Source organism: Chaetomium strumarium (assembly GCF_033439665.1).
Source record: "Chaetomium strumarium strain CBS 333.67 chromosome Unknown B0T15scaffold_2, whole genome shotgun sequence".
NCBI lineage: Eukaryota > Fungi > Ascomycota > Sordariomycetes > Sordariales > Chaetomiaceae > Chaetomium > Chaetomium strumarium.
This window is the reverse complement of record NW_026944430.1, coordinates 4,935,578-4,963,393: the sequence shown is the minus strand read 5'-3', so window position 1 is coordinate 4,963,393 and position 27,816 is coordinate 4,935,578. Positions and strand designations below refer to the sequence as shown.

Sequence of the window (27,816 nt, the reverse complement as noted above, 5' to 3'; positions counted from 1 at the left end):
GAGCCAGCCATCCCGCGCAGGTAGCTCAAAAACGGTTAGGAGCTGGTCAGCTGCTGCCACTGACGACACCAATCCGAAGGACTTTACGTTGTTTTGGTCCACCCGGTCGGGTGTCCTTGACAACTCAGAGCACTGCGCTACAGAATGCGGTTAGCATGATTCGGGTTCGGTCGACCAGCAGAACGGAAGATGCAAACCATAAAATGGAGATGGGCCAACCGGTCTGCTCGTTCTCCTAAGTTCTATCATTCTTGTCGCTCGCTTTTAATGACAGAAAGATGAAGATACAGGTGGTTCAAGCTGTGGTCTTCAGCACCGTCTCGCTGTGGGCTTGCACAAGTCATGCGCAACAACAGCAGCTGGAGCCCAGGATTGCCGTGAAACTCGGTCCAGAAGCGCAGCAGAAACAGCAAGCCGATCCCAGCTTCATCGCAAGCCTCTTTCAACGAGCAGAACCGCAGGGGTTTGCGGCCGCACCCAAGGTTACCGTCAACCCGCTCATCGGAGCCGAGCGGTCAGCAAACATTTCAGCAAGACTTGCACGCGCGGCGAAGCGAGATGCTAGCATCCAAGCGCCGAGCTTCGACGCATGGTATCAGGTTCAGGTCGGATCTCGGCCCGGTGAGCAGGTCCGAAGAGCCACAGAGCCAAAAGACGGTCTGCCGCAGGATATTGTGGAGTTGGTCCACGCGCTTCACAAGCTCCCGGACGTGGAAAGCGTCCACGCGCTGTATGCTGCGCCGCCTCCTGCGATTGATCCCAGTGACGATCCGCGAAGCTCGAACCAGGGGTACCTGAATCCGGCGCCGGAGGGCATTGATGCCCGCTACGGCTGGGGGTTTCCCGGCGGTGATGGGGCGGGCGTGAATATTGTGGACATGGAGCAGGGCTGGAAACTTGACCATGAGGATCTGGTAGGTTCTCTTTCGGATTTCCCCCGTCTTGCACTGGGTTGGTAACGACAGAGGAACAGACGATTGCTGACACTGAGAGAACAGGCGGCCCAAGGTATCACGTTTATTTCGGGGCGCAACTACCTCTACTTTACGCACGGCACCGGAGTATTAGGCGAGTTGTTCATGGTCGACAACCAGATCGGCGGCGTGGGCATTGTGCCGGGAGCCAGGGGCAGGGTCATCTCCCAGATCCGTGACAACTGGTACTACAACACGCCCGAGACCATCCTCGATGCGGCGGCGCACATGAGCGCGGGAGACATCCTGCTGCTGGAAGCCCAGGAATGGGATCCGCGGACCGGCACCATCTTCATGCCCGTCGAGGTGGCCGACGCCACGTTTGAGGCCATCAAGGTAGCAACGTCTCTCGGCATCATCGTTGTGGAAGCCGGTGCGAATGCCGCCGTGGACCTCGACGCTTACACCGACCTCTCGGGCAAGCGCATCTTTGACCGGTCCAGTCCCGACTACCGCGAGTCTGGGGCCATCATGGTGGGCGCTTCAAGCTACACGCTGCCTCGCTACCGCTGGTATGGCACCAACTACGGGTCCCGGATCGACGTGCACGCCTGGGGCGAAGGCATCGACACGACGGATACGGACGAGAAAGCAGCGGAGCACTGGTACACCAGCTGGTTTGGCGGCACATCCGGCGCGTCTCCCATCGTTGTCGGCGCGGCAGCTATCATCCAGGGCATCTCGCAGGCAACCCGGGGCGTCAAGCTGTCGCCCTTGGAGATGCGGGATGTCCTCAAGATCAACGGAACGCCGAGCAACGATCCTGCATTCGACCGCATCAGCGTCATGCCCAACCTCAGAGCCATCATCGACACACTCTTTGACAACAACAACAACACCAACCAGACCACCGACATCTACATCCGCGACCACGTCGGCGATGCGGGCGACACCACTTCCGGCACCATCTCGGCCAGCCCGGACATCATCGTCCGCCAGCAGCCCATCGCCAACCCGGATCTCGCGCTCGGCCCCGGCAGCGGCACCGAGTCCAACCCGTCGCTCTCGCAGCCCGTCCTCGCGGGCCATGACCACTCCGTGTACATCCGCCTCCTGAACCGCGGCACCGCCGCCGCCGCTGCCGGCTCCACCACCGTGTCGGTCTACTGGTCCGAGCCCGCAACGCTGGTGACGCCCAATATGTGGCAGCAAATCGGCACCGTGACCTTTCCCTCTATTATCCCGAGCGGCAATGTTACTACTAGTAGTAGTAATAGTACCCTGACGGTCTCGCCGCGCCTCGACTGGCCTGCGTCCGCCGCTCCGGACACAGCGGGGCACTACTGCTTTGTAGCGCTGGCGGGTACACGCAACGACCCGGTGCCTGTTGTGCCGACGACGTTTCCGGACTTTGCCAAATTTGTGAGGGAGAACAATAACGTCGCCTGGCAGAATTTTAATGTCGTTTCTGCTCCGGCCAATGCGAAGGACAGGTGGCATCGCTTTGCTGTCGCCGTGCCCGGTGCGTGGGATGGGGACAGGGAATTTACCCTGAGGGCTGTGGGCAAGTTGCCCCAGGGTTCCAAGGTCCGGTTGCAACTCCCCAAGGACCTATCTAAGGCCCTAAGGGTTAAGGGCGGGTGTGCGGAGAAAGAGGCGGTCACCATCGGGTTGCACCCCGGAAAGACGGTGACGGTGGGCAAGGGGACTTTGGGGAAGGGGAGCTTGGCCAGGTGTGAGTTGCAGGTGCGGGTTCCGGAGGAAGTGTATGGGACTGAGGGCGAGGTGGAGTTTGCGCTGGTGCAGGAGTGGGAAGGCGTTGAGATGGGGAGGGTAACCTGGCGGTTCGGGCCCGAGGCCGAGTTGTGAGGTGAAGAGGTTTGAGAGTACAGTAATAATGATATGGCAACGGATGGTTTCATTTGTTTTTCGGTGCAAGGTATTGGTAAATATACCAGCTACAGAACATTGAAGATAAAATGGATGGTTTTAACATTCTGTTTCTACTCCTCTCCGTTGTCAACCCCTGACCTTGTCCTGCACGTCCTTGATGTCGACACTCTCGCCCACCCTCCAACTGACATCGCCGCCCGCATCCTGGCCGGCCTTCCACCGCCAGCGTGGGATGTCCTGGCTCCCTCCTTCCAACACATCCTTGACCCAGCTCCCCACCACCGGCAGCATCTTGTAGGCGTGGCCCGAGTCTCCCGACACGACCATGACGCCGGTCTTCCCCGGGACGAAGTCGATGATGTACTCGGTGTCCGCCGTATCCGCACACCAGCAGAGCTTCTTGTCCACGATGGGCCGGTCCGCCAACGCCGGCAGCGTCTCCCCCAGAAGCTTGCGAATGGTGGCCTCGTCGCTCGCCGGGATCCAGCCGCTGTCCTCGGGCGGAACCGACACCGGTGATGCCTCTGAGTCATTCTTAACGAAATTCGTGTATCCCGCTCCGGCCGGACACACTTTCAGCAACCGCGTCTTCTCGTCTGGCTCGAAGAAGAAGCCCAGGTCGCGCGCATACGTGACGGGGATCCCCTTCAGCCGGCCGGCTTCCTCCTCGCTGAGCTGCACGTGGCCGACGCTCCAGGCCCGCGCCGTGATCTGTCTTCCGACGAGGCCCAGCACCGTCCCCAGCGCGGCGCCCAGCGCGAGCACCACTACGTCGGCCGTGTGCACCGCGCCCGAGGCCGCCCGGGCACCGATGCACACATTATTAGTGTGATCCTTGTAAAGCAGCTCCATGACGCCGTCGCCCAGGTGGAAGGTCACGCCCAGCGCACGGCAGGCCGCGTGCGTGGCGCGCAGGGCGTCGGCGGCGTGCGCATACCCGGCCAGCTTGTTCAGGTAGCCTGTCCAGCCGTGCATGGGCCCGTCGAGCGCCGGCGCGAGCGTGCGGATGTCATCCCGCTCGTTGACCGGGTGGATGACGCCGCCCTGCCAAGCCGGGTGCGAGGAGATGGAGGACAGCGATTTGGCGAGCGACCGCTTGGACTTTTCTGGTGCGGCCGCTGACGTGCACAGCAGGTAGCCCGTCTCGTGGTAGTAAGGCGCGAAGACCGGGTTGTGCTTCCACTCCCGCATGGCCTGCAGCGCGAGGTTGGTGTAGAACGGGTCCTCGTACTCGGCCCGCAGGATCTTGTTGAGGTCGTTGCCCGCCGACAGGGGCGACGGGATGGTTGGGCTCTTTTCGAGCACCGTGATGTTCTTGTACCCGGCCTTGGCGAGGTGGTAGGCGGTCGACAGGCCGAAGGTGCCGGCGCCGGCGATGAGGATCGATGAGTCGGGCGTCATTTTGCCGGTGTCTGTCATTACAAAAGCTTAAGGTATGTGGAGGTGAAATCAAGAGATGGGGTCAACACATGCAAAGCCGGCATAATCTGCCGGAACCAAATACGGACACATTGTCTTCGGTCCTCCCTCGTCTCTCCTTTTATTTAAGCCTCCGAGGCACGGTCTGCTATGAGGTCTCGTGAGTCGTCCAAGCCGCCTGTCTGTTTGCCGTCGATGATAACGGACCTAGAGGATCCTACTCTTTATTTCGGGCATCAGTAGACGACGTGCATCGCAGACGGCACCGATCACGGATGCACGGCGTGTAGACGAGGTAAGCGCAAGCGACGTGCATAACGCGGGGTAATCTGGGGCGTCGACTAGGGGCTATGTTGACCCCTGACCCAACTTGGCTTAGTTAGTACCCACTCAGGTACCCAGAACTTGCTGATACCCGCCTGCCACGCTAGCTTCTAGCCCGCTTCGGGAATAATAAATAAGATAGCATCCAGTCCAGCAGGCCGAATACTTTTGCCTGGATTGGGGCGACGCCGATAACACCCCGCCCGGCTACCGGCGCGTGTTATCTTTATGGGTGGATCCAGTAGATCCAGGAGGCGAAGGCCTGGTTTCCCACTTCAACTCCTGCCGCCATCGCACATGGGGAAAGAACAACAAGGAGTCACGCGACAAATCGGCAGCTGATCAAACATAGCATCGCGTAAGACGATTCGGGGTCGTTATCTTTGTCCTTCTCAATCTACGGTACTAGGCCTCCGGGATACCAAAATCATCCCAACACATCCGAAAATGGGACATGCCGCGCGGTCAAGAGACGTGCATCCGAGGACTCGGGCCAGGGAACTCCGCAGCAGGAGTGGGTGCTGGAAGTGTCGAGGTGAGGATCCTGCTCTCCGGCATGCACTGATACGGTGATATCTAACAAGTCGGACATGCAGAGAGACGCGTAAAATGCCCAGGTATTGTCTACAATACACACACACGCACAACGTGCGAGATGGAGTCGCACAGTCGCAATGGCTGACTAGCTCCTAGAACAGAGGCCCATCTGCGGGCACTGCAAGCGACTGGGGTTCGTGTGCGCATACGACGTGCGCCTAAGCTGGCAGACTGCCGTCACCCCCCAGGCCGGGCCCCGAGGACGGAAGGCCGAGCCGACAGTGGAGCACTGGATGTTCCTCAACACGACCATCTTCGACTTCATCGATGCCGCGTGTGCCGATAGTGGTATCTCCCTGTGGGATGATGTCTCTTTGTGCGACGTATCAAGCGTCTCGCCCTCGACTCCGGCGAATAGTACTACTACTAGCACTACCATCCACGATGATAGCTCGCTTTCTTCTCCGTGTCCGAGCACGCCGTCACAGCAAATACAGGTGCGCCCAACAACCCGGTATGCCGGCGACACTACTAGTACTAGGGGCCACTGGGACTCGACGAGTCACATTAGCCCCTACTATTACCTATCGCCGCTTTCCATGGACAGCGAAGACAGCTATCTCTGGGAGTACTTTGCCACGTGTGTCACGCCTCACTGCTCGCTTGACGAGACGACGAACCCGTACCAGAATGTCATCCTGAGGGTTGCCGCCTCGTCGCCCCATGGGCCACTCTTCCAGTGCATCCTGGGCGCTTCGGCCAACCAGCTCTACAACCTCGGCCACGCATCGTTCGGAGCCAAGAGCTGGCAGTGCCGGGCCAACGCGCTGGCGTTGTTGACAAGGGGCGTGACGGACGAAGCATGCCGGGCTGACATGGATTCGTCGTCGCGCTTGGATCCCGACTCGGCAGCGCAGTTGATCGGCTCGGCTGTCATGCTCTGCTTCTCGGAGGTGAGCTACCAAACACTGAAGAAAAGGAAAAGAAATAAGAAGCAGTATACTAACAGCCGAGTGGTTTTAGATCCTGCAAGACTGCTCCCAGACGTGGACGGCCCATGCCAGCTTCGCGCTATCGTATCTGCAGAAGTACGAGGCCGGGCTCGAGGACGTTGCGCCGGTCCTCCACGAGCTCGCACACTTTGCCGTCGCCTACTTCACATACCACGTGGCCCTGGCCTCCACGGCCTCCATGACGGCCGCCTCGCAAAGGCCGCCCCTCCTTCCCCTGCGGCGAGCTATCACAACAAGCCACCACGAGTCCCACTCCAGGACAAGGACGACACTCCAGTCACTGACGGGCTGCTCAGACCGGCTGCTCGACCTGATCTCGGCCATCACTCAGCTGTCGCACGAAAGGGAGAGGCTGCACCCCCTGCCAGTGCCCGACTTCCAATCCCGCCGCGACGACATCGAGCGGGAACTCCATGTCCTGCGTCAAGATCAACCACTACTACCAGTAGAAATAATAACAACACATTCATCCCCGCCAGGCTCCGAACAGGGACAGGGGCAGGAACAGAGACAGTTCGACGAGGTCGCCGAGCTCAAGCGGCTTACCACGCTCCTGTACCTGTACGCGCGCCTCGACAACGCCGGGCCGCGGGAGCCGCACGTCATGCGCCTCACGGCGGGGATTCTCGGCATGCTGCCGCACATCTCGCTGCGGACCAACACCACCCTGTGGTCGCTGTTCATGGTGGCTACCCTGGGTGTGAGGCCCGAGAGCGACGGGGACCGGAAGCTGGTCATGGAGCGGCTGACGGCGCTGCAGAGGACCAGGGAGCTGGGAAATGTGCGCATGGCGAGGCTAGTCATTGAGGATGTCTGGAAGCGGAGGGATCTCAGGCCCGAGTGTGCGAACGTGGGGTGGGGGGTGTTGAAGGGCCGGGAGGGGGCTATTAGCTTGGCGTAGGGTACAGGTACGAGTACAAGTACAATACAATAACAACATGTCAGGGCCCGGCAGTGGAGGTCTCTTAATATGACCAAGGTAAGGAGCTTGCCTGTTGCTGCGCACCTGAGAGATACTATGTACTAAGACCAATGTTCAACTGCTGATAGTACTCTCTCGCTCTTGGCTGTTGCTCTTCCTCGCCGGTTCTCATGATACCCAATACTAGCAGTAAGATTCCATGTCTCCGAAGTCGTATTACGCTTCCCCTCCCTAACTGCCTTACAGGAGGAAGCCTTCCATCCCTGCGATGACCTCCCTGCGCAGTACTACTAGTAACCTTACGTAGTATACCGGAAGCCCTCCTGCTCCTTATCGGTGATATCCACGAACCCGTCCAAGCCGCTCTCGTCCACGCGCTGCGCGGCGCCGTACTTGGCGTCCTTGCGCTTGTTGTCCCACGCCGAGATGGCCCAGTAGCAGCCCAGCAGCGCCATGCTGGCGCAGTAGCAGGCCAGCATGGTGATGACGCCGCCCGTGTAGGTCGGCGCCTGGTCGGCCCGGAACGTCTGCGGGCCGATCAGGTTGCCCACGGCGTAGCCGATGTTGACCCAGCTGTAGGCGACCGCTTTCTTGGTCTGCCCGGCCGTGTTGGCCTGCAGGAGGGAGATGCCGACCACGTATGGGGCTGTGTGTAAAAGTGAGGGTAACTGTCAGTACCAATGATACCTACTACTAAGGAGTGCGGAAGACAGGAAGGAACATACGCCAGTAAAAGTACATGAGGTACAGGCCCACCATCTGCGCGGCGGTGTGGAATCGCGGCACCGCATACACGACCGACGTGCCGATCAGCGGCAGGATGAGGGCGAGGCAGGCCGTGGCGATGCGTCGGTTGTGCCACTTGACGGCGATGTAGCCAAAGATCCAGGCGCCCGTGGTGGCCAGCACGCCGAACGGCATGGTCAACAGACTCGATTCGAGCGCGCTGAAGCCGAGGTTGCTGATGATGATCGACCCGAAGGTCTGGAGGCCGCCGTTGGGGATGTTGATGACGATGTCGAAGAAGAAGATGAGCCAGATGCGGATGTCCATGAAACACTCGAAGAACTGGTTCCACTTCCAGACCTTGTTGGCGATGCCCGTGCGGTTCTCAGCCAGCCGCTTCGTCGCGTGGTACTTCTCCTCGGCCGTCAGGAAGCGCGCGTTCATGGGGCTGTCGGGCATGACGAAGATCAGGAAGAGGGACCAGGCAAGGTTGATGCTGCCCGTCATGATGTAGAGGTACTGCCACTTGAAGAGCGGCGCCGAGTCCGGGATCTTGCCGACCACGAAGGCGAAGAAGCCGTTGAGGATGGACGAGAAGTAGGCGAAGATGACTGCAGAGATGGTGTTGGATCTTGTCAGTGACATTGCCGAAAAGAAAGAAGGCAGGTTGTTCGGTGTGAATACGTACTTGCGTTCCGGGGTGCCTGCTCGCTCTTCTTGTAGAAGCTGACGGCGATCATGGTGAGGCAGGGCGAGATGGCCGATTCGAGGAAGCCGAGGATGAAGCGGAGGGCCATGAAGCCAGCCCAATTCCGGCATGGCGCGTACAGGCAAGTGAGGACCGACCAGGTGAGGGATGCACACGCAAGCAGCTTGCCGGGCGGGAAACGCTGGACGAGATACGCGGCCGGGAACATGCCACAGACTGTCTGCGTAGTCCATACCGTATCAGCAGGCGAGTTCTGTTACTCGGGGCTTGGGAATTGGGATGACAATGGTCACAACGTACTCCCAGGGGTAAAATACTGCCCAGCCAGCTGTACTGCTGGCCAACAAGGTGGTTGTCCTCGCGGAATCCGTAGAGGGCAGCCGTGCCGAGCTGGACTTTGTCCACCGCGCCGAGGGTTGCCGTGATGAGAGCCTGATGACGTGAATAAATGAGAAGGCCGTTCTTGCTAGCACGCGTAGTAGTACTCGACACAGGAGGCTCGACTTACAAGCGGCAGAATCCATGCATCGATCTTCTTGACCAGCTTCTTTTCCATCTCCGGGCTCATGGGGCCAAACTCGTCGTGGCCAGCCAGGTATTTGGCAGCCTCGTCCAACTCTCGGTTGGTGGCCCCTTTCAGGTCGCCAACCTCGCCGGCCTCCATGGATCCGGCATTGATGTAGTCGCTGTCGTCCTTTCGATCGGGTTGTTTGGCGGTATCTGCCATTTTTGCTGCGTGCTTCAGGGGCTGGACTGTCGGGGAAAAAAAAAAGACAAGCAGATTGTGATTCACCCTGTTGACTGTTCAGGTTGCGGTGCTGGGTGTCGAGTCTGCCGTCGGAGCTGGGTGATGGGATGGATACCTATATCATATTCGCATTATGTACAGAGAACGGCTCGAGACTCGATCCAGCTCCTTGTTCAGCGTCTATCGCTGTGGTCGCCGGTAATCGTGATCCTGTGTCGTACAAAAGCCGGGGAACCTTGCTAGTATCTACCACAGCCCTGATACCTGCTAACTCCGATAGAGATAGTACTGCGGTATTGTTATCTTCAGGGGACTTATCAGAGCCCAGCGATCTGGTTTCGTTGGTGGGGGAAATCCTTTGGCTCCGTCCTCCGCAACTTGGCGCAGATCATTGGGATACGCGATTTTTGACGAGGAAACTCGAATCGACGAGCTTGTATATCCACGCTAAACCCCGCAATCCGCTAGTGCTCTAGTTCTGTCACAAGGAGTTGCATCCAACTTGCATCCGGACATCACATGTGCACCATGCATCGCAATCAGGCATGAAAGAGTATCAGGAGGATAACTTGGAATCCTCCCAAGCGATGCCGAGTGGAGTGGGTGGAAATGTCAAAAAATGATAGTTTGACTCCGGATGGAATGTCGAAACGATGGGCAACACGAGGGTTGGAGATCACGGCAACGAGTTGGCCGAGAGCGGAGAAGACGAGCAGGTATCAAAAAGGGCCATCTCGCTGCCTCCCACAGGTTGGATTCAATGCCGCAGAATAACACACACTCTTCACAAACTTCCTTCACACAACATCTTCTCCAACCATGGGTTCCCTCGAGACAGACACAATATCGGATGCCTCCTCGCTTCACAAGGGCATCCGGTTTGCCATTGGTATGTATGACTGGCGTGTCCCTGCCGTAACCCCTTCATCTCTTTGTGAAGTCTTCCTGAGCTAACACAGTGCGTCTCTCATAGACCGCGGCGGCACATTCACCGACGTCTGGGCTGGTGTGCCCGGCCAGCCAGACATAGTCACCAAACTCCTGTCTGTTGACCCTGAGAACTACGATGACGCGCCGGCAGAAGGAATCCGGCGGGTGCTGGAGATGGTCTCCGGGAAGACGATCCCCAGGAGATCGCCCATCCCAAAAGACATGATCCAGTCCATCCGCATGGGCACCACCGTGGCCACGAATGGTAGGGACCCTTGCCAGCCAATTTTTCTTTATTCTTTTGCCTGCTAACAGCATGTTGCCAGCCCTCCTGGAGCGGAAAGGAACGCGCCACGCCTTTCTCGTGACACAAGGGTTCCGCGACCTGCTCGAGATCGGCTACCAGTCGCGGCCGAAGCTGTTCGAGCTGGGCATCCGCAAGCCCGAGCTCCTCTACGACGAGGTGGTGGAGATCTCGGAGCGCATCACGGTCGAAGGGTTCGACGAGGACGTGCACAAGGACAGCCGCCCGGCGCCCAAGGAATCCCCCGGCCTGTTTGTCCGGGGCATCACGGGCGACATCCTGCGCATCGTCCGGCCGCTGGACGAGGCCGAGGTCCGCGAGAAGCTGGAGGCGCTGAAGGCCAAGGGCATCGACACCGTCGCCATCTGCCTGGCCCACTCGTACATGTACCCGGCGCACGAGGACCGCATCGCCGAGATGGCGGCCGAGATGGGCTTCGCACACGTGTCCAAGTCGTCCAGCGTCGGGGCGAGCATGATCAAGATGATCTCGCGCGGCAGCTCGGCGTCGGCGGACGCGTACCTGACGCCCGAGATTGTGCGCTATGTCGACGGGTTTTCCAAGGCCTTTGAGGGCGGCAACCTGGACGGCGTCTCGTGCGAGTTCATGCAGAGCGATGGTGGGCTGGTCAACCACCAGGCGTTTAGTGGGCTCAGGGGTATCTTGAGTGGTCCTGCGGGTAAGTCTTCCTTTCGAGTTAAAGCTCTGTCGTCGCCATCTCGTTAAGACTTGCTGACGATGTGGGTCTGAAACAGGCGGAGTTGTCGGCTATGCCAGGACTTCCTACGACGGGTCGTCACCCGTGGTCGGGTTTGACATGGGCGGCACGTCCACCGATGTCAGTCGCTACGGCGGCTCGTTCGAGCACGTCTTTGAGACCACCACTGCGGGAGTCTCGATTCAAAGCCCGCAACTGGACATCAACACGGTGGCCAGCGGCGGCGGAAGCATCCTGTTCTGGCACAACGGCCTGTTCAAGGTCGGACCTGAGGTATGTTGTTTTCTTGCGAGTCACCCAACCTCTGAAGCAGTATCTTACCTACTTCCCCCCTCTGCATAGAGTGCTGGCGCACACCCTGGCCCGGCCTGCTACCGAAAGGGAGGCCCGCTCACCATCACCGACGCGAACCTGTTCCTGGGCCGCTTGATTCCCGACTACTTCCCGGCCATCTTTGGACCGGACGAGAACATGCCGTTGGACTCCAAAGTGGTGGAGGAAAAGTTCCAAGCCCTGACGGACCGCATCAACAAAGACACGGGCAGGTCCATGACGCCCCTCGAAGTGGCCCACGGCTTCGTCGACGTGGCCAACGAGTCGATGAGCCGCCCCATCCGCGCCCTGACCGAGGCCCGTGGCTACGAGACGGCACAGCACGTCCTTGCCACCTTTGGAGGCGCCGGCGGACAGCATGCCTGCGAGATGGCTGTGAAGCTGGGCATCCGGCGCATTGTGATCCACAAGTACTCGAGTATCCTGTCCGCCTACGGCATGGCGCTGGCCGAAGTGGTCCAGGAAGCCCAGGAACCCAGCTCGGAAACGCTGACGGATGAGTCGTTGCCGCGGCTGAATGAACGCATTGCCAAGCTCAAGAGCAAGGTCACGGAGGGTCTGCTCTCCCAAGGGGTCAAGCCGTCCGCCATCGCCTACGAGCCGTATCTCAACCTTCGCTACCACGGGACCGACACCAACTTTATGATCCAGGAGCCCGCTGACGGCGACTGGCGGACGGCGCTGGAGGCGGAACACTTGAGGGAGCTCTCGTTTACCTTCCCTCGCTCGCGGAAGGTTCTTGTCGATGACGTCCGCGTTCGTGGCATCGGAAAGAGCGACGAGGTCAGCCAGGACAACGAGAGTTTGGTGAAGGAGTCCAAGGAGCTGGTCTTCTCTGCTGCTGGCAAAGGGGAGGAGCGCACGGTATGTCTCTTCCAATGCAACACTGAAATGGTCGCACACAGGGAGGTCAGCCCATCTAATGCTTTTGTTGTCTCACAGGTCGACGTCTTCTTCGCAGAAGGCGGTCTTCAGCCTACAAAGGTCTACTTGCTGTCTAAGCTGCGCCCGGGCAATGAGGTGCACGGTCCGGCCATCATCATCGACAGCACCCAGACCATGGTGATTGTGCCCGGCGCCACGGCCCGGATCCTGACATCCCACGTGCTGATCGACCTGCCCGAGCCGCCGTCCAAGCAGACGGACGAGGACAGCAAGCTGGTCGACCCGATCAAGCTCAGCATCTTCGGCCACCGCTTCATGAGCATCGCCGAGCAGATGGGCAGGACGCTGCAGAAGACGAGCCTGTCGCTCAACATCAAGGAGCGCCTCGACTTCTCGTGCGCTATCTTCAGTCCCGACGGCGAGCTGGTGGCCAATGCGCCCCATGTGCCGGTGCATCTGGGCAGTATGAGCTATGCCGTCCGGTACCAGCACGAGCTTCACAGGGGTAAATTGCGGCCCGGCGATGTGTTGGTCACCAACCACCCCGAGACAGGGGGCACTCATCTTCCCGGTACGTGGGGATCCAGCGAGCAGAGCGATTTAATTAAGTTACTCAATTACCGAGGACGATTACTGACGCGCAATGCTACCTTTATAGACATCACGGTCATTACTCCGGTATTTGACGACGACGGCAAGACCATCACCTTCTACACGGCCGCACGGGGTCACCACCTCGACATTGGCGGTTGGCGAGGCAACTCCATGCCGCCGTAAGTGATACATACTAGTACTACCACACTTTGAACCTAGTGCGTGAGGCTGACGTTGAACACCCGGCAGTGACTCGACCGAGCTGTGGCAAGAAGGCGCCGCCATCAAGTCCTTCTTCCTAGTGCGCGACGGGCACTTCGATGAGGAGGGCATCGTCAAGATCCTCCTGGAGCCGGGCAAGTACCCGAACTGCAGCGGTTCCCGGCGGCTGGCCGACAACCTCTCGGACCTCAAAGCCCAGGTGGCCGCCAACCACAAGGGCAGCACGCTGATCAAGGCGCTGATGGACGAGTACGGCAAGCAGACGGTGCACTTCTACATGCGCGAGATCCAGAAGAACGCCGAGGTGGCCGTGCGGAACTACCTCAAGTCGGCCTACAAGCGCTTCGGCGCCACCCCGCTTAAGGGCAGGGACTACCTCGACAACGGGTCACGCATGGAAGTGACGGTCACGCTCGACGAGACCGGCTTCGGCACCTTCGACTTCACCGGTACTAGCTGCGAGATGCTGTCCAACATGAACGCGCCGGCGGCCATCACCTACTCGGCGCTCATCTACACGCTGCGGCTGCTGATCGGGTCCGACATCCCGCTCAACCAGGGCTGCCTCGCCCCGACCAAGGTGATCCTGCCGAAGAATACCTTCCTCAACCCGTCCGCAGGGCCGGCCGTCTGCTGCGGGAACACGCTCACGTCGCAGCGGCTGGTGGATTTGCTCCTCAAGACATTCCGCGCCGCGGCCGATAGCCAGGGGTGCATGAACTGCTTCGGCTTCTTCGGCAACTGCACCCCCGCCCCCAACACTCCGGGTTCTGACAGCAAGGAGCAAGGCGAGAAGAAAGAGCAAGAGATGGGCTTCGGCTTCAGCTACGGCGAGACCATGTGCGGCGGCGAAGGGGCCGGCCCGACGTGGCACGGCGCCAGCGGCGTGCAGGTGCACATGACCAACACGCGCACGACCGACATGGAGATCATCGAGAAGCGCTACCCCGTGCTGATCCGCGAGTTCTCCATCCGCCGCGGCAGTGGCGGCCGCGGCAAGTTCCGCGGCGGCTGCGGCGTGGTGCGCGACTTTGAGTGCCGCCATCCGCTCACCTTCGGCCTGATCACCGAGAGGCGCGTGCATCGGCCGCATGGCATGATGGGCGGCGAGGATGGGGAGTCCGGGGGCAATTACTGGGTGCGCAAGATGCCTGATGGTGGTGAGAGGTGGATCAATATTGGCTCGAGGGGCCAAGTTGATATGCAGCCTGGTGATAGGTGTGTCATCCACACCCCCGGTGGCGGCGGCTGGGGCGTGCCGGAGGAGGAGGAGGATCAAGAGGAATCCGGTGTCGTGGACGGCCCGGCGCTGCCCGCGGCCAGCTACCCCCGGGCGGCGGGTACCTTGCATGCGTTTGCCGCTGCTCAGGAGGCGAGTTCCTGAATGGGTTTCTGAACAGGACATATGATTTAATCTGATCAATATCATTAGTAGTAGTCTAGAACTTGGATTGATAAAGTGACAAAACCATAGATGAACCTTCATTTAGCATTGCCGCCGGAACATCGTGTCTATTCCCGTGTACCTTTTCCCGCCCTAACCTTTATACTATCACCCAATATATGCTTTCTAGTCATGAGACAGCTTGACCTGCTTCGTCACGGTAATCCCATACGGCTGAAATTGCAGGTTCGCGACCGGCTCATCCCCCTGCAGCATCTTCTTCTGGCTCTCCGTCTCAAAGCTCGAGTGGTCGTCCTCCAGCTTTCCGTGGCCCGAGACGACCGTCGTGGTCATGTGGTTTCCACCACCAGTCGGGGACGCCCCGTCGGGTGATCCGTTGCGGCCCGTCCGCAGCTCGTACTCCGGGTCGAACTCCTGGTACGTGCGCCGCCCGTTGGCTGTGCCGAAAGCATAGCGCGAGCTGGGCGTCATGCCGTTGCTCGCCTTGTTCGACGAGTCGCCGCCCAGGCGGAAGACGCGCCGGAACATGGGCCGCAGCGTCATCACGCAGCCCACGATGAGGCCAAGGCCGTCTGACAGGAGTTAGAGGTGTCATATGAGCAATGTGAACTAGATCTGCAACTCACTCTCGGCGTATCCCCAGATGACAATGTCAGCGAGAGCGTAGAGATAGTCCTCCTGCGCCGTGAGGTTGACCGTGTACTTGAGGCGCACGCAGGCGGAGACGGAGGCGAAGAAGCCGAGCCCCAAGATGACCACCACAGAAATCTTGGTGTTTCGGTTCACCTTGAGGTTCCACAGGAGCGGAATTGGCATGAACGCAGTGACCCAATCAGTGAAGATGTTGACTGCGGTAGTAGCATCTACATTTTGAAGTGAGCATCATGTCCCCGGGCCTGACGGGTTGTCCTGTGTCAACTTACAGTAGATGTCCGCCAAGACATACGCCGGATTGCATGATCCTCCCTTCTCCAGTAGTGACGTGTCCCAGGCTGCCGCTGGTGGGTTGCAGTGGAAGATGATGTAGAAGCCTAGTGCGGAAAGGGGCATCCAAGGTCAGCAACCGTGTGTCATCTGCAATGGAAAATGCCGACAACGACATCGTACTGACCAGCAATCAGGTTCATGACCGTGAACATGGCCATGACGGCGTACTGTGCATGAATATAACCCTTTCTGTTCTGTTTTGGGGAGGCGCTGTTAGCACCTGGTGGCTCAAGAAATGGCGCGTCAGAAAGATACCGATAGTATCGAGCTGGAACCAACCTCGGCGATGCGAATCAGAGTCAAGCCGATCGACAGCTTGACGGGGATGATGTTGACGCAGTAGAACACTTCAAACAGGAAGAACCACTACATTTTCTCAGGAGTCCCCCACAGTCAGCGATACGCGAAGCCCTTCGAGAGGGTCAGGTCTGCCAGGGTGTCTGCATACGAATAACCCTGTCTCTGTGTACCCTTCGTTTCCGGGCAACGCCAGCGTTGCGTTTGTGGCGCCGATGCCTGTAAAGGCACAGGCGATGCATGCGGCGGACAGGACCGTGAAGAATGGCAGCGCCGCTGTCATGCACCAGTCCTCCATGCCCCATGGCGCGTATCGCAGTCGCGTGTAGATGCGGAGCGCAAACGTGATGTAACCGGCAATGCATCTAGGCAGGAAACGTGAGAATGTGTTCGAGTGTGATGGATAGCAATCTTCGGGGAAGGTCTCGGCGGGGGGTGGGAAGGCAGGCAATGCGGGTTCGTATTCGGGGGCCAGAATTTGACTGTTCTAACTCACTGGCGACGATGTTAGTAGCTGGGCTTGTGGCAATGTTTGTTGAAGTTGGAACTCACCATGGTAATGACGGCCGCGGCCACATCGGGCCCGCGATCCTGATGGAGAACCATACTGAGTGTTCAGAACCGAGTCGTTGTTGTTGATGTCCTACCTCTCCCAAGACATCCAGGGCACTGTTCGAGACCAGGGTATTTGTGCCTCCACGCGAAGCCTAAGCCGTCCCCAAATGCGATCCGGAGATCGGAAAGCCAAGCCCGGAGAGCGTCCGGCAATTTCGAAATATTGATGGCAAAGTCCGCAGTCCTGATAGTGCGCTACTCATGATAGCTACTTGGCGTTGGCCTCTCAGGCTATGGGAGGTGTTCTGCCCGGCAAGTGCCTAGACCGTCTAGTGAGATCCAGTCGACGATGCGGAGCATATACGGCTGTCGGAAGTTTTTAGAGCGAAAGCTAGCTCGTAGAGCTCGTGGGAGACAGGGAGATGCCGTCTAAGCTCGTTGCCCGGAGAGCGACCAGAACACCGCAGAGCTTGTCACGAGCGCCAAATAACGAAATAACCAGGTGGCAACAAGACCGGACCGGACCGACCACCAGACTCCCGAGAAAATCTTCTGGATGATCTCCAACACATGTATCCACCCGCAAAAAGGGTTGTTGCGTGCATGTGGCCACCATGACCCTCTTCAAGGGGCTGGCATCCACAGACTCGCAAGCATCCCTGGACTGCTGTTCGGCTGCTCATCTGTACAAGTACACTAGGCGGGCCTGAACAGTAACTCCCGGACGGCAGGCTTTGCAGTTTGCACCCGATATCTGCTCAAACTTCAAGGGCCATCTGGGCCTGGTAGGACAATGCTGAGGACAGTCACGCCTTCGGAGCTTATGGGATCCGGAACCCGTGACGCTTCAGATATATGGGGTCCACAATTCAAAACGTCCGTAAAGGCAGGTCTCTCAGACTTCCTTTGGAGTGATTTCCACTCGTATTGCGTCAGTGGCGCCAGCATGTCCAAGGAATCGAGACGCGGCCAAGCCGAGATAAATACCTAGTAGTGTAATCGGCGCTATCGATATGATGGTTCGAGGCATTCATCAGCATTCGGCACTTGGTTTGCTGTGGGTCAGCGATGTAACAACTGCCGTTGACCCGAATCCTCGGGATTGCATGTCGGAACCTTTCCGCCAAATCACATTTTTGCAAAGTCGCAGGGGACCCACGAGGGCGAAGTGGCCAAGGCGCTAGCCGAAGTTTCGGACCGATGCAATGTAACAATGATTGGTGTGAATCCATGAACAGCGGAAGAAATCCGCCCTTCAAGCTTTTTTATACGAGACACGCTTGCACCTGGAGGCCGAGACCTAACGGGAGCCTCGCAAAGCTTGAAGGAGCTTAACTACCGTACCTTAATTAGGATTCCAGACCATGGTCCATTGCTGATTCATGAATCGCGCAAAGACAAAAGTTTGTGGTTGTCTCGAAAGACGGCTACTCGTGTCGTCTTGTAACATTATTGGCCATTGGATCTTACCGTCCCAGGGTAATTTCGCCAACAGCTCGACTCGACGTGTAACCTCGGCTTCGCAATGCTGTTCATGCCCGCCCGTCATCTATGTCATTCCCTGCGCGGACTATAGCAGCCTTAAACAGTCGCGCTAGTTGTGTGCGGACTAGGGGATATTATAACTGGCTGGCTGAACCCAGTGAACAGTATCTTCTCTTCGCCTCTCTGGAATCCTGGATTCCCTCTGTCGTACGTAGTATCACGCATGCTCAATATAGGTAACAAACTGGTAGGTAGTCGAGCTGGAAGTGGAGATGTGAGATTTGTCATCTCGCGCATCTCCCGGCAAAACGTTGGCCTGCCAGCGCATGCTAGCAAGTATGGTGTTCGCGCCCACGCCGATGATATAGCCTATACGACGCGATCTTTCAGCCAATTCGAAGAAGCTTACCTAATCTGAAGAGGAGGTTATTGTTCAATATATTATTGAGCTATCTGTGCGAGCTTTTCCGCCGAGACTATATGGTGTAGAAGATATGGCCAACCAACTGCTACGCGTACGCGATGCGCCCCCTGTCGGCAAGCTCTAGGCGCATCGGTTTGTCAAACGCCAGCCAGAGCTCCGTACGCGTTATTCGCGAAGATACGATTACCAGAGGGCAAAGTACGAGGATCCGAAGGTCATTGGCAAGTGGTTTGCCCTTGTACGGAATGTTAAGGCCAAGTACGGTATCGTAGATGACGATATCTATAACTTCGACGAGACTGGGTTTATGATGGGCATTATCTTCCTGGGCATAGTGGTTACAACCTCGGATGGCCGTGGCAAGGCGAAGCTAGCCTAGCCTAGCAACCGCGAATGGGCGATGGTGATCCAAGGCGTCAATGCCCTTGGCTGGGCTATCCCTCCGTTCATCATCTTAGCGGCGCAGTACTACCTTACCAACTGGTATCAAGAGTGTAACCTCCCGGCCGACTGGTGTATCGCAACCACCGAGAATGGCTGGACTACTAATGCGGTAGGCCTAGATTGGATCAAGCACTTCGACTACCATATAGTACCTCGGACAAAGGGTAAATACCGGTTGTTGATCCTCGATGGCTACGAAAGCCACCACTCGACCAAGTTCGAGCTCTACTGCCAGTAGAACAATATTATCACGCTCTGCATACCTCCACATTCCTCCCACCTCCTCTAGCCACTTGATGTTGGCTGCTTTAGGCCGTTGAAGCAGGCGTACGGTCGCCAGATCAAGGACTTAGTGCGCGCGTATATCAACCATATAAGCAAGCTCGAGTTTCTTTATGCCTTTCATACGGCCTTCTTTGCCTCTATAACCAAGAGGAATATACAGGGCGGTTTTATAGGGGCTGGCCTTGTGCCATACGATCTAGAGAGGGTGCTTTCGAAGCTAGATATCAAGCTTCGTACACCGACACCCCCAACTTTACGGCCAGGCACTGTACAATCTTAGGTCTTCCAGACACTATACAACCCCCGAGAAGCCAACTCATAGTCAACGCTCATCAAGACTCGCATTGCCAACCATTAAAATATCTCCCCGACTTCGATGTTGGCTGCTGTGGACCAGCTTACCAAGGGTACGATAGCTGTAATGCACCAGGTGGCCCTCCTTCAGGCAGAGGTGTCTTCGTTCCGCAAGGCCAACGAGGCGCTAAGCAAGCGCCGGAGAGCCAAAAAAACACGTGTACGGCTTGGAGGATCACTTACTGTGCAGGAGGCACAGGAGGTGGTAGGCCAGGGGGCTATAGGTGGGGAGGCAATGCAAGAAACACAGCTGGATGGTAGTGGTGCTGGGGGGGGTCGTACGAAGGTTCGGTGCTGTGGTGTATGCGGCAAGCCTGGTCATAATGCCCGCACTTGCCAGGAGGGTGCAGAAGGGTCTGATTCATCTGTTTCTGATGTAATTGTAGTTGGTTCTTAGTGTTGTTGCATTGCAATTGAGAGTAGTTGTTATAGAGTAGTGGAGAGTGTCCCGCTCGCTGATATGTCCCGCTCGCTGATATGTCCCGCTCGCTGATAATGTACGTTAGCGGAAGAGGCTAATAAAGCTACTACTACTCTACTACCACGGCGTTATATACGGAGTGGTACTGTCAAGCCCAAGTACACCATGTCTCGGACAAGCCGTCCCAACTCTGCGTACCTTAGTTATCTCCTTGGACAAACCGCCACTAGTACCCGCGGACTAGATAACTCTAGAGAATGGGGCTTATCATGGGGAAGGATAGGTGGAACCGTTCGCCTTCACTAATTAACTGCCTTTAGAGTTTAGACCATGCCAGAGCCTATTGCCACTCCTCGTCCGACACTCCGTCTCATACGGCCTGCTGCCGAAACACCGCATCCCGGGACCGGCGGCCTGTTTTCCTAATACGTTCCCAATACCTTATTAGCCAGCCACCCGAAACTGAACGTTGATGATATCTGAACTCCGACTTGAACGGAGAGCACTGAAGAAGTTACGGTAGTTAAGGAGGGGTTATTGGCGTGCCTTGTAGAGGTGCCTTTGTCGCGAAGAAGTATATTAGGGGTTACATTTGTTGATTGCTTTCTTAAGGAAGGGATTGAGTCCTAGGACCTGTAGTTATTTGACGTATAATTATAGGTAAATAAAAGAGAGCCTTGAATTGTGGTCTCTCTCCCCATAATTTCTATATGGTTCCGGTACTCCCAGGGTGTGTTCGCTTCGTCTCTAACCTCAAGTTCAACACGTCGTCCCCGTCCGCGGGTCGAGTTATACTTTTCTCCAGCTCGAAGGTGAAAGGTCTGTTATACAGCGATTATAGGTCGCCGGTCAAGTATTGTCATACCACTGGTAGCGGCTTAAGGAGATATCTGGTAAGTAATAGAGTAATAGAAGTACGGTGCCGCCTAACTACCCGTAAGTCTACCGTGGGTAGTATAGTCTTCCTGCCATGTGAACAGCGACACTCATTGTTCCGCCCATCTCGACCACTATTTTGCTTGTAAGGAGAAACTCCGTATCACTTGCTACGATGTCATTGTAATGTATGTGCCGTAGGAGAAGAACATCGGGTCCTAGACCCCCGATAACAATGTTATCATAACACTTGAATGCAGTACCCAATGAGAAATGAACCCGCGCTCAACGTATCCCCTTCTTGAGACCTTTTTTAAATTGTTGTTGCACAAGAAGTATGCAATGTTACGGCGTCATCACAGTGGCAACCGATGAAAATACCTCTGTCACTGCTCGCTGGGCCTGAGCTTGCCGAACCGGCTGATGCAGCTGGGCGCGAAGGCAGGCAAGGCGGTAAATACCGGTAAGTAAGGTAGGAGGTCTGCCCATGGCGGTCGCAACCAAGCGACTTCCTTGGTCTGCCCACAACCAACCCGGCGTCGAGACTCTCGCCACCAGCACTCGTGCTAAAAATCCCCAACCCTCAGTACTACGGAAAATTCACTTATATACTAGTATCAACCGTCAGTGGCCAGATCTTCTTTCTATTCGCCCTCAGAGTTCAGGCACTGGAACTACCTCACGGCAAGGACGCCCTTCCCCGCATCACTGGGTTAGGCTGGGTTGTATTGGGCGTAGGCGCCCGCTCCTCCTGCGCTCGGAAAGATATTCTCTTCCCGCATCCTGAGCTGAGAGCCACACAACTTCACACCTCAACGCGAGAAGGCCTGAACAGCAAATGCTCGAGCGAGACGGCCATGGCGTTTCTTAAGCGTGGGTCCGAGCATCGCGCGAAACTACGCCAGGCCGTCCGTGGGCTTTTCAGCACTCAGTCAGGCACCGGGGGGAACCCCTCTCATCACGCACCTGAGGGCAGCCACACAGCCGAAAGCCACAAAGAACCTACCCCCGTCGCCAGTGAAGCCTCCAAAAGCGCGATCGTGAACTGCAACAACCAGCCCACGAATAGCGAACATCAAGCGCCTAAGCCGTCTCTCTGGGACCGCGCGTATGAAGCACTGGGTGCAAGTGATCCGAGACTTGTGGAGGAGTACGAGAGGCTGCTCTCAGAGGAGCTGAAGTCAGCAGGTAAGGCTGGGTCCCCGAACCATCGTCACTTTTCATTTTACTAAATACGAATGCAGAACACGCAACGCAAGCTGCGGGTACGGGAACCCCGCTGGGCCAGAAGCAGCTGCAGGCAATAGTCGGCCGATGCCTTGAGCGGCTGGAAGAGAAGAGGCTCGGAGACATGATCGCCCAAGTAGGCGGGTTGATCCTATGAGCCAAGGGGTTCATCTCGCAGGCCGTACAGGTCTCACCCGAAGCATCCATTGCCTGGGCCGCGGTATCCCTCGTCCTTCCGCTTCTCACAAATCCCTTGACTGCAGCGGAAGCCAACCGAGACGGGTTCAGTTACGTCACCACTCGGATGCGCTACTACGCGGCCTTCGAGTCCGAGCTCTTCCGCCTTGGGCAGAGCCGCGGTGAACAGGTAGAGGAGGTGACGGTGCAGATTGTGGATCTCTACGAGCAGATCTTGGACTTCCAGCTCCGGAGCGTCGTCCGATTCTACGCAAACCGCTTCAAAGACTTCTTGCGTGACGTCGTGCTTTACGACGGCTGGAATGAGAAGGTGCAGAAAATCAAGGAGATGGAAGATATGATCTTCCGAGAGCTGACCCAGATCAATGATTTCGCATCGCGAACCGAGTTAGAAGATCTCCGAAAAGCCGGCGAGGAGTCCCTCCACATCATGCAAAGACTTTACCCGTGCTGGAGGAGCAGCTCCAGGTTGCCAAGGAAAGCCTCGCGATCCAAAAGGACTTCATCAAACAACGCTTATCCGAGGAGGAGAGACGGTGCCACCAGATATTTCGTCTGACGGCAAGTGACAAGGACGTGTCCTACGAGTGGTACAAGAACCGCATCGAGAACAGAGTCGAAGGCACCTGTCACTGGTTCCTCAACCACAGCAACTTCCGACACTGGCTCGAGCAGGCGTCGGGACCACTTTTGGTGTCGGCAGACCCTGGATGCGGAAAGTCCGTCCTAGCCAAGTACCTGGTTGACCACGCACTCCCTCAGGCGGCACCCGACGCCTGCATTTGCTATTTCTTCTTCAAGGACCAGAATCAGAACACAGTCCGCCAAACCCTCTGCGCTCTGCTGCACCAGCTCTTCTCTCACAACCCTTTGCTCATCCGCTATGCGATGGGAAAGTATGAGAAAGATGGCCCCGGTCTGGTAAATACCACACCCTCGCTGTGGGCCATCCTGGAAAATTCCTTACGGGACCCGGAGGCGGGTTCCATGATCTTCGTCTTGGATGCGCTGGACGAATGTCTCGACCACGAGTTCCGATATTTGGCAAGGAGGTTGAAAGAGCTTCATCGAGAACTATCACAGCAGTCCCGAGGCAGGATGCGATCGCTGTTAACCTGCTGTCCGTACGAAGGCATCGTGGGCGAGTTCCGGGACCTGTGCGACGAGTTCCCCTACATCCGCATCCCGGGAGAAGACGAGTCACACGCCATCAGCAGCGAAGTAAACCTTGTCATCGCGCACCGAGTCGAAGAGCTCGCTCGGAAGCAGCAACTACCGCAGAACCTCAAGGACATGCTGAGGAACCGGCTCCTCGAGGTCAATCATCGCACGTACCTTTGGGTATACCTCGTGTTTGACCACTTGCGTGAATCTGTCTTTAAGAAAACGGAGAAGGCAGTGATGGCCATCATCGCAACGCTTCCCGAGAGTGTCAACCAAGCGTACGAGAAGATTCTCAACAAGTGCGGCGAGCGTTCCATGGTCCGAAAGGCTCTGAGCATTATCTTGGCGGCGTCCCGACCCCTGGCACTGATGGAAATGAACGTCGCTGTTAACGTACTCATTGACGACGACGGCTCGATCCACAAGCTCGAAGACCTCGACCTAGAGGACGAAGACGACTTCGCATCATGCCTCAGGTCATGGTGCGGCTTGTTCGTCTCAGTCTACCATGGCAAATTGTATTTCCTGCACCAGACCGCCCGAGAGTTTCTCCTCGCCGATCCATCACAGTCTCTGAATCCGAGGAGTCCCCTGGGATCAGGGATGCAGTGGCACAAGTCCATCACAGCCCGCGACGCTCACGCTGTCCTTGCCAGGGTCTGTGTCGCGTACCTCAATATTGATGAGCTATGGCATCTCATGGAACGCATTCAATTTCGCCTGAAAAAAGGTGTCAAAGTGCACACACCACATACCGCTTTGGTGAACTATTCGCTGAACTACTGGGCCGACCACTTCCGCGAAGCTACGGATATCAACGAATCCGTAGCGCTGGTGAATTCCGCGCTCAGGCTCTACCACCGCGAGAAGAACGCCGATATCGACCTCGACATCAATCATTACACGGTCCCCCAACTTGCATCCAGACGTGGCCACAACGGTGTACTTAAGCACCTGCTCGATGACGGCGCAGATATCGAAACGTGGAATTTCGATGGTGAACCCATTCATATTGCTGCCATGGCTGGTCATGAGACCACTGTTGCGCTGTTGCTTGACAGGCGCGCAAAGGTCGACGCGGAAACTCACAAGGGCACCACGCCGCTTGGTCTGGCTGTTGAATATAACAGACTCACTACTGCTCGGCTCTTGCTCGAAAGAGGCGCAGATGTCAATGCAAACATCTGGGTAGCTGGCATACAAACACCACCTGTTGTGCTGGCCGCCAATCGAAACCAGGAGGATATCGTTCGGTTCCTACTTGAAAGAGGCGCGGACATCGAGGCGAGAGATGACCGTGGTAACACGCCGCTTGCCGCGGCCGCCATGAATGGCAACAAGGCTATTCATGTTATTGAGCTCTTGCTTGACAGAGGTGCAAAAGTCGAAGCGAAGAATGAAGAAGGCTGTACGCCGCTTAATTCTGCTGCTCAGGAGGGTGAGGAGGCCGCTGTTACGCTCTTGCTTGATAGAGGCGCGGATATCGAAGCGAGAGATAACGAGGGTGCTACACCCCTTATGCTTGCTGCTCAGAGAGCGCAGCCGCACGTTGTTACGCTTTTGCTTGACGCAGGGGCTGATGTTGGAGCAAGGAATAAGGAAGGTTATACAGCACTTATGTTCGCTGCTGGCCAATATCTTTATGGGTGGCAAGAGGGGGATCATATTTTGACAGTTATGTACTTGCTTGACAAAGGGGCTGATATCGAAGCGAAGAACAACGCAGGACAAACAGCACCTGACATAGCCGAAGCCCGGGGAAACTCGGCCATCGCTAGTCTTTTGACTGATGGGTGGTTGCACTCCGAGGCGCAAGACTTGGACAACGCGAGAGCGTCGCGCGCTGCGGGCTCTGAGGACTGGTTGTTGGATGTTGAGGAGTGGAACAGGCTGGAGTGGAGTGCTGAGGAGTCGGACACTGAGGAAAGATCGCACATGGCGCCCACTAGATGCACGGGTCCGTCTCAATTATGTAAGCACAGTTGATTACGTAAACATAAAAAATGCATCTATCGCAGCGTTGACCCCGCGCCTTCCCTGAGCCCCTGAGCCCCTGAATGCCACCACCAAACTATAGTACATCTGAATACCGCAAAGGGCATGCCCTCGAGGTTCTTGTATGGCCAACTACGTGGCACTTTGTACACTTGCTTGGAGCCCGACGGGGCCGGGCCTGGGCCTCAACTACTTCAAATTGACTGGGCTCCCGCTTGGTACTGGACCTTGGGAGTAATGTCACGAACCAACCATATAGCAAGACCCGGTGGGGCACGACGGAAACAGGCAGAACCAATCAGCAGGGGTAAAAGCCGCAGGCGGCCGCATAAGGACGACCTGGGTAGCTCAGGGTCGCCGGCGAGCGAGAGCGATCATGATAGACTTGGGTAGCCGCCTACCCAAGGCGATCGAGGGTAGACCACGGTAGCCGTCGAACGACGGCGAGCCAACAGGATCGGCTAGGTATATAGTCATTCGTTATGGAGGACTCTGGGAGTTCTCCAGTGAGCAATACAAGCAGTAAGGTAGCCCTACATTACTGTGCAAACATTGCGGCTTGCATTGTTGTGAACCTTTTGGCTTCACCGAGACCTACAGTCCGACCAGCAGATACCTTCGACCGGCGAACCCTTTCAGAGGCAGGACTGCCAACGGTTTCGTCACAAGTAAGCTTTGGGCCCGAACTGGCTCAATAAGCTGACGAGGTTCAAGAAGGAGCTATGGGTTACCTTCGCGCTTCAAATGCCAGTATAAGTGGAAATAGCTAAGAAGAAGAGCCTCGCCTTAAAGACTATCTAGTATATATAAGTATAGTAACCCGTATACTCGAGAGAAGGTGCCTGTACAAGTAGGGATAGAGGAGGGTCTATTATTGCAAGCAGCTTCTACTGCTCCTCGACCTTCCTTATTGCTTCGTATGATACCTAGCTCCGTACTGCTTTATAGAGTACTGCTGAAAGCTCAAGAGGAGTACAAATTTATTGCTTTGCTTGGCGTACTTATAATTTAGAAAGCTAGTTCTAGAGAGCTAGTTGGATTACTTTCCAAGCATTAAAGAGATCGAATATTGACCTCTTTAAATAGGACTTAAGGAGGGAGTAAATCCCCTTAATATATAAGGTTAGCTATATTGCTAAAATAAGCTAACTGGTCGACCTAAGTACGAATAAGCTTCTCTTTGAATGGAATAAGCTATATTATATAACGACTAGATGCAATTGAACAGGGTCAAGCCGGCTGTTGTTGTCATTCTATTTCGTGAATCTAAGGTTGAGGAAAGGAAAGAGAAGTTCTAAGTCGGTGGCTCAGAACATTATACGAAGATATTCCTGATTTATGGGTCATATGACCGGTGCTCTACAACAGCCGTCAATCAGGGAGGTCGTAGGTTCGACCCCCGCCTGGGGCGACACCTATACCGACCGTAACATATTACCTTAACATACCTAATTTCTTTAAGATACTAGGGAAGGTATTTTTATTGTATTTTAATAAGGCGTTTAGTATAGTCTTCCTTAGTCGGCAAGCTAATAATCAAATATTAGAAGTTGTAGAATTCCTTCTACTATTTAGCCTCCTAGAATACTAGTTGATATTGTATAAGGACTGCCTTATTTATATACCAAAGATAAAGGAGTATTATATATATTCTCCTACTCCGCTATGCCTAGCTATTTACAAGGCGCGCCGGACCCTCTACTGCTATGTACAAAGGAAAAACCGTACCGTTTAGGCCGGGTGAAAACCTTCATCAAAAATAATAGGAAAGACATGGTTCCAGTGATACACGCTGCTGCAAGTAAAGAAAAAGGCCTTGGGAAGGCCTTGGGCCAACGGCTAGTAGGGTACTAGCCCGGCTAAGCCGTGGCCACGGGTATGGCTAGCCGGGCTCCCTAGCTTCCAGTTCGTCATCAAGGTTCCGAGCGAGCCTGTATTCCCCTAGCCGGCCCGAGTTCATCAGCCAACCCAGTACCTTCTTCAGAAGTCTTCGGTTCCGGTAGCCTAGGCCCTGTAAAACAAGGCTAAGATCCCGGTAGGTGCGTATTAGTTGCCTAGGCCAAGTTCTTGGTATAGGTGGTATAGAGCACCAAATTACGAGATGCTCCACTGTCTCTCGGGCTTCCCCGCATTCGCAATAGGGGGTAGGCTGGTTACGAGCCTTTTGTTTAAAAAGAAAGTCCCGTAGGCCTATAGCCTCCGTACGGGCCTGTACTAGTAGGGAGCTCTTGGCTTTTGTAAGGCCTTGGTGTTTCCGTAGGCCTTGGTTTGTGAAGAGGACTGTTGGTAGGCCTTCGTCGGCTAGCCTGGTTGGCTGTCCCTGGACCTGGGTTTTCCACCTGGCCTCCCAAGCTCTTAATAATGCCCAGTCATCCTGGGTCTTGGCCAATGGTGGGCCCAAGGCTTTAGCCTGGGCGTTCCATTCGGCCACTACAGCCGAGGCCTTTTCGACGTCTGTTGGCTTTCCTGGGCTCCGGGGCCGGCCCCGTAGCCTCCGGAACCTTCGTT

General features: G+C 56.4%; 9 protein-coding genes across 9 annotated transcripts; 6 read left to right on the top strand and 3 right to left on the bottom strand.

Moving 5' to 3' along the window:
- Positions 1-132: 132 nt before the first annotated feature.
- On the top strand, positions 133-2,783 carry B0T15DRAFT_551890 (peptidase S8/S53 domain-containing protein; the record flags this gene model as incomplete). Its single annotated transcript, XM_062870277.1, has 2 exons — positions 133-914; positions 999-2,783. Exons 1-2 carry the CDS (start codon positions 279-281, stop codon positions 2,781-2,783), a joined length of 2,421 nt encoding a protein of 806 aa, XP_062725053.1. The 5' UTR covers positions 133-278.
- Positions 2,784-2,812: 29 nt separating this feature from the next.
- On the bottom strand, positions 2,813-4,501 carry B0T15DRAFT_526750 (FAD dependent oxidoreductase). Its single transcript, XM_062868924.1, has one exon. It carries the CDS (start codon positions 4,224-4,226, stop codon positions 2,934-2,936), a length of 1,293 nt encoding a protein of 430 aa, XP_062725052.1. The 5' UTR covers positions 4,227-4,501; the 3' UTR covers positions 2,813-2,933.
- A 162-nt stretch (positions 4,502-4,663) lies between these two features.
- B0T15DRAFT_526749 (fungal-specific transcription factor domain-containing protein) lies at positions 4,664-7,009 on the top strand. Its single transcript, XM_062868923.1, has 4 exons — positions 4,664-5,085; positions 5,147-5,167; positions 5,244-6,040; positions 6,111-7,009. Exons 1-4 carry the CDS (start codon positions 4,998-5,000, stop codon positions 6,999-7,001), a joined length of 1,797 nt encoding a protein of 598 aa, XP_062725051.1. The 5' UTR covers positions 4,664-4,997; the 3' UTR covers positions 7,002-7,009.
- Positions 6,987-9,574, bottom strand: B0T15DRAFT_526747 (major facilitator superfamily domain-containing protein). Its single transcript, XM_062868922.1, has 5 exons — positions 8,966-9,574; positions 8,758-8,889; positions 8,437-8,677; positions 7,748-8,359; positions 6,987-7,668 (listed from the first exon to the last, which is right to left on the bottom strand). Exons 1-5 carry the CDS (start codon positions 9,182-9,184, stop codon positions 7,322-7,324), a joined length of 1,551 nt encoding a protein of 516 aa, XP_062725050.1. The 5' UTR covers positions 9,185-9,574; the 3' UTR covers positions 6,987-7,321.
- Positions 9,575-9,596: 22 nt separating this feature from the next.
- On the top strand, positions 9,597-14,672 carry B0T15DRAFT_526745 (Hydantoinase B/oxoprolinase-domain-containing protein). The gene is made up of 8 exons (XM_062868921.1): positions 9,597-10,094; positions 10,179-10,400; positions 10,462-11,118; positions 11,195-11,430; positions 11,500-12,354; positions 12,433-12,946; positions 13,034-13,148; positions 13,219-14,672. Exons 1-8 carry the CDS (start codon positions 10,025-10,027, stop codon positions 14,573-14,575), a joined length of 4,026 nt encoding a protein of 1,341 aa, XP_062725049.1. The 5' UTR covers positions 9,597-10,024; the 3' UTR covers positions 14,576-14,672.
- Positions 14,673-14,674: 2 nt separating this feature from the next.
- On the bottom strand, positions 14,675-16,486 carry B0T15DRAFT_430740 (uncharacterized protein; the record flags this gene model as incomplete). The annotated part of the gene is made up of 8 exons (XM_062865721.1): positions 14,675-15,168; positions 15,223-15,459; positions 15,520-15,627; positions 15,708-15,777; positions 15,863-15,949; positions 16,032-16,099; positions 16,137-16,172; positions 16,429-16,486. The coding sequence occupies 8 exons, from the start codon at positions 16,484-16,486 to the stop codon at positions 14,762-14,764; spliced, it is 1,071 nt and encodes a 356-aa protein (XP_062725048.1). The 3' UTR covers positions 14,675-14,761.
- A 4,768-nt stretch (positions 16,487-21,254) lies between these two features.
- B0T15DRAFT_135858 (uncharacterized protein) lies at positions 21,255-22,573 on the top strand (the record flags this gene model as incomplete). The annotated part of the gene is made up of 2 exons (XM_062861807.1): positions 21,255-21,912; positions 21,969-22,573. Coding segments are annotated over 2 exons (798 nt in total), but the record flags the coding sequence as incomplete, so codon positions are not given.
- B0T15DRAFT_381748 (uncharacterized protein) lies at positions 22,112-22,567 on the top strand (the record flags this gene model as incomplete). The annotated part of the gene is made up of 1 exon (XM_062864252.1): positions 22,112-22,567. A coding segment is annotated over one exon (456 nt), but the record flags the coding sequence as incomplete, so codon positions are not given.
- An 83-nt stretch (positions 22,574-22,656) lies between the features above and the next one.
- Positions 22,657-23,988, top strand: B0T15DRAFT_376886 (uncharacterized protein; the record flags this gene model as incomplete). The annotated part of the gene is made up of 2 exons (XM_062864237.1): positions 22,657-23,612; positions 23,649-23,988. Coding segments are annotated over 2 exons (1,296 nt in total), but the record flags the coding sequence as incomplete, so codon positions are not given.
- Between the last annotated feature and the right edge of the window lie 3,828 nt (positions 23,989-27,816).